Consider the following 4891-nt stretch of genomic DNA (forward strand, 5'->3'; position numbering starts at 1 on the left):
CTGTGTGCCTCTGGATGTCACCAGGCTATGCCAGCCAGGGTTTGAAGGATATTTTAGCAAGCCCTGAGTGCACAGGGCTATGAAAACAAAGGCCCTACATGTGTCAACTTGTAAGTCTGGCTGAAATGCAGACATTTGTAGTGTGGAGGGGAGCAAATAACAAGACTTTGGCAGTACAGATACAATATCCCAGAGCACCGAGAGCTTTATTTCTCCTTCCTCTGCTTTTCCTTTTCTCTTCCCTTCCTTCTGCAAAATAAAACAGAGAGAAGGCATTTCCCAGTGAAGCAGAAGCAGGCACAGACCAGGGAGCTGGCAGACCTGGGAGGCACTTGCATTAGATGCTGTTGGGGCGATGCAGACATGGAGGGAGGGGGGAAGCCACTTTTCCCCATGTGCGGCACCGCAGCAGTTCCCCAGTCAGTCCTGGGAGGAGCACCCACCTCCTGCATTTGCAAACAGGTTCACAGAGGCTGACCAGCCAACTTCCCTTTCTGCCCAGAGCACAGATTGCTCTGAGCAGCACACAGCTATGGTAACACCTGCACCCTCCAGCCAAGGGGATTGGTGACCAGGAGACTGCAGAAATGGGGACAAAGCCAGGTTTAGCAAACCAGAAACAACCCAGGTCCCACAGACCCAAAGAAGAGAAGGAGGAATCAAACTCCGAATTTTGCAAGCAGCAAAATCAGCAGAAAAAATAAGATTTCATTTTCTGCTTTAAATATTGAGGCTGTAAGAGTGCATGAATGAATCAGTGAACTGTGCAGAGACTTGTTGATGCCCATCTTTGGAGAGGGAGGCTGAAAGAATGAAGTAAAACGAGGCCACAGCTTGGACCCCAGTGGGGGGAGGAATCACATCAAGGGAAGATGGACAAGTTTCGGATGATCTTCCAGTTCCTCCAGTCCAACCAGGAGTCCTTCATGAACGGCATATGCGGGATCATGGCCCTTGCCAGCGCCCAGATGTACTCAGCTTTTGATTTCAACTGCCCATGCCTGCCACGCTACAACCTGGTCTATGGGCTGGGCATCCTCCTGGTGCCCCCTTTCATCTTGTTTCTGCTGGGCTTCGTGCTGAACAACAACATCTCCATGCTGGCAGAGGAGTGGAGGCGACCCCGGGGCCAGCGAGGGAAGGACCCGGCCGTCCTGCGCTACATGTTCTGCTCCATGGCACAGCGGGCCATGATCGCCCCGGCAGTCTGGGTCTCAGTGACGCTGCTGGACGGCAAGTGCATCACCTGTGCCTTCTGCACCTCTGTGCCCGTGGAGACCCTGGGCAACGCCAGCCACCCCAGCCTCTCCCAAGGGGAGATGAAGAGGGTCCTCGCCCGCATCCCCTGCAAGGAGATCTATGATGGACAGGAGCTCATCGCCAATGAAGTGGCCATCAGGTACCTGCGCTGCATCTCACAGGTAAGAGGAATCACGGCTGTGCCCTCACTAGTGGCTTGGGGTAAGGCACCGACAGCCTTAGCTCATCCCTCGAGGGAATCTCCTTGTTGAAATCAAGCTGCAGAAGAAGACTGGTAATTTTGCAGAGGTACAAGGTGTTCAGACTCAGCTCCAGGCAGTTACGCCTCCAGTGTGGTGCAGAGACTGAAGCTGTAGGTCACCCTTATAATTTGGTTCCCCCTTCTGCCTGGGCAGCCTGGGGCTGCAGGGCTGCAATCCACAGCCAAGCTGTATGCAGAGATTTATTTAGTGCAAGTTCCGAAGAGGCTGACATGGATGTTACTTGGTTGCTGGTGGGCTGTCACCCCCTCCCATAACCCACCGGTTGCCCACAGTTGCTCTTGCTACTTATTATAACATGTGCAAGCAATGGGCTGATAACCACCTATGCCACTTGCCCCTGCTGCTTGCATGGAAACAGCCAGCGTGTGTTTATTAACCATCCCAGGGAACCACAACAAGCCACTAACTGCTTGTCCTTAATTCTTCTCAAGCCTTCTGCTTCTGGCCATGTAGGCCAGACAGGATGGTCTGCCCTACTCTGGTCACTCATGTGCTCCTGTTTAAAAGCAGCTCCTCTCCCTGACCTCCTTAGGGCAGACAGGAATTATTATCCCAAATTCAAGAGAATCAGAGGCATGGGGATCTCTCCAAAGACAAAAAGCAGATTTTCCTGGGTAGCTCCAAATTACCAGCTGCTGGGAAATACTGGGAGCTGCAAAACAAGAGGTGTTACCCAGATGACCTCCTCCCAGGTGCATTTTTAGGGGGCTGCATTTAGAGCCAGGTTCATCTTTGTGAGCTCTGCCTGCACAGCCTGGCGGCAGCCTGACCTGGGACTGATGGTGAACAAGACAGACTGGTCCTGGTTCTGCCCTCATCTCACCCTTCCTGTCAGACCCCATTAACAGGGGAGCCTGTCACTGCTGCTCACCCACAATAGATGTTACTAAGTCAAACAGCTCAGGAAAAAGGTTAGACAACCACATAAACCCAGGGTGTATCTGGAACAATGTTAGCTGCGAGCCAGAGGACACAGAATATCTTAAACTCTGGTGAGACATGGTTGTATGGAAGGCAGGACCGAGGGCTGGTGTTACTTATGGTCACTGCCAGCTGATGCTATACAAGGCAAGAAGCAGAGAGTTGCTGCCTATGTGGGGGCATCAAACAATTTCAGCACAGATGCCTTGACATGGCACGTAGGGTCTCCTTGTCCAGCTTTGCAGTGTAAACACAGCCAAATGTCAAATAGCCCAAAGTGGAGCCAGGCTTGTTGGCAGCCTGGTGGGCTCCTGCAGGCTGGTGGGAAGTGCTGGACATGTGCTCTGCCTGTCTGTGATGGGTCACAGAATCACAGAATGGTCGGAAGGGACCTCTGAAGGTCATCTAGTCCAACCACCCTGCTCAAGCAGGGACTCCTAGAGCACATGAACCAGGATTTTGTCCAGACAGTTTTTTAATATCTCCAGGGAGAGAGAGTCCAAAACCTCTCTGGGCAGCCTGTTCCAGTGCTCAGTAACCCTCACAGTAAAGAAGTTCTTCCTCAGGTTCAGGTGGAACTTCCTATGCTGCAGTTTATGCCTGTTGCCTCTCGTCCTGTTGTTGGATGCCAATGAGAAGGGTCCCATTCCCTCCTTGTCCCTGCAGGCTCTGGGATGGTGCTTTGTGCTGCTGATGACCATGCTGGCTTTCTTGGTCAGATCCCTCCGGCCCTGCTTCACCCAAGCTGCCTTCCTGAAGAGCAGGTACTGGTCCCACTACATTGACATCGAGCGCAAGCTGTTTGATGAGACATGTGCAGACCATGCCAGGAGCTTTGCCAAGGTCTGCATCCAGCAGTTCTTCGAGGGCATGAGCACAGACCTGGCAGCCGCTCGCACTCGCCCAGGAAAGCCCCTGCAGATGCAGGAGAAGCCACCGAGAAGCTCTTGGGCATCACTGACCAGAGCACCATGAACACGGCCCTGAAGAGCTGGCACAGATGCAAGCCCCCGCTGCACCTCCACCCACCCACTCTCCCCAGTGGCAACGGCTGGGCAGGGGAAGGGCAGCCCCCTACACACTCCTCCACACCCCGAAGGGAGACGGCTGCCTACTACAGCCGGGTGTGAGGGGACACAGGACCGCGCAGAAGCAGAGCTGTGCTTTTGGGAGAGGGGCTGCAGAGAGGGCAGGCAGGTGGGCATCCCAGCCAGGTGGGGGTGAGGGCCAGTGTCATGGCAGTACCCAATGGGTACCCAAAGGGTTCAGTGGTGCCAATGCAATCCCATCTGCTCCCACATCCAATCCTACAGCACTGGTAATTCAGGCAGTGAGTTTTGTCCTGAGTAGGGTAGCTATCCCAGGCCACGAAGGACAAGCCCCAGGGATGCTGAAGTCTGCCAGACGGACGTGCCATGTGTCCCACACCACCAAGCGCCAGGTTTGTGCTGCGGCAGTTGCCAAGGCAGACACTACCAGGAGTGCAAAACTTCCTTTCTGTTACCACATGCTCAGCACTGGGCAGCACACTTGGGTTTAGGCAGTATTAAAAATCCCAAGCTGGGGGCGCCCCTTTCTCAGGCCAAGCTGTGAAACCCCAAAAGTCTCCCCATTACCTCCTCCCCTCCCGACACACACATCCCCACACAGCTTCCAGGCCAATAAATGCTTGAAAACAAATTTGACCCAAGCAATGAGCTAGCGAGGGGGCATCCCATATTGCATTACACATGATGGGAACGGCGTGGTTCAGTGTCACAGCTGCTATTCAATGAGGAGCCCACGGAGATGCTTCTGGAAGCGATGTCTAGACAAGGAAAGCAGCTATCGCTCAGCAGCACAGAGGGTGGGGGCCAGGCCAACCCCCTACCACAAATTTGCTGCAGGACAGTTTGTTCTTGCAATTTTACCTGGATTCCTCCCTGATACAAAGACTGATGTTAAAAACCTGCTTTGGTGTTTGTTTAAGGAGCCGAATAAATAATTCAGGCTTATTGTTCAAGCTCTGTGCTCAGGCATAAGGATTTATAAAAGCTGTTTACAAAAGCTGTTGGCATTTTTTTATTTGAATGCAATAAAAAGGACTTGGGGGTGCCCCAGGCCCAAGCCTGGGGTGCTGAGGCCATGTGAGTTGGAATGTTTCACCAGCATGCAGTGGCCAGCGGCAAGCCAGCCCTGGCCCTCAGAGGAGAAACTGCAGAGGCACCTCCAACCCTACACAATACCAGGTGGCTGCCCATTTCCATAGAAACTGAGGATGATGGGATGCAGGCCCTCGAGGTGACTATGGAAATAGCAGCCAGGAGAGCTGGTTCTTCGTTGGCCCTGATTTTATTACCAAGACACAGAAGGAAAATCCCTTTTGAGAGATGAGTTTTACCCCTGCTGCGTCCCTTTTGAACTGCTCATCCCCTTGAAATTTCTGCTGCCACGTTCTTGTTCAAACC

The 4891-nt window shown here is 53.1% G+C and overlaps 1 protein-coding gene across 1 annotated transcript; it reads left to right on the forward strand.

The window, feature by feature from the left end:
• The first annotated feature begins 872 nt into the window (after positions 1-872).
• On the forward strand, positions 873-3574 carry CALHM1 (calcium homeostasis modulator 1). Its single transcript, XM_029086869.1, is given in 3 exon segments — positions 873-1421; positions 3111-3345; positions 3348-3574. Coding segments are annotated over 3 exon segments (1011 nt in total).
• The last annotated feature ends 1317 nt before the right edge of the window (positions 3575-4891 follow it).

This window comes from Antrostomus carolinensis, unplaced genomic scaffold (genome assembly GCF_000700745.2).
Source record: "Antrostomus carolinensis isolate BGI_N321 unplaced genomic scaffold, ASM70074v2 scaffold32200, whole genome shotgun sequence".
NCBI lineage: Eukaryota > Metazoa > Chordata > Aves > Caprimulgiformes > Caprimulgidae > Antrostomus > Antrostomus carolinensis.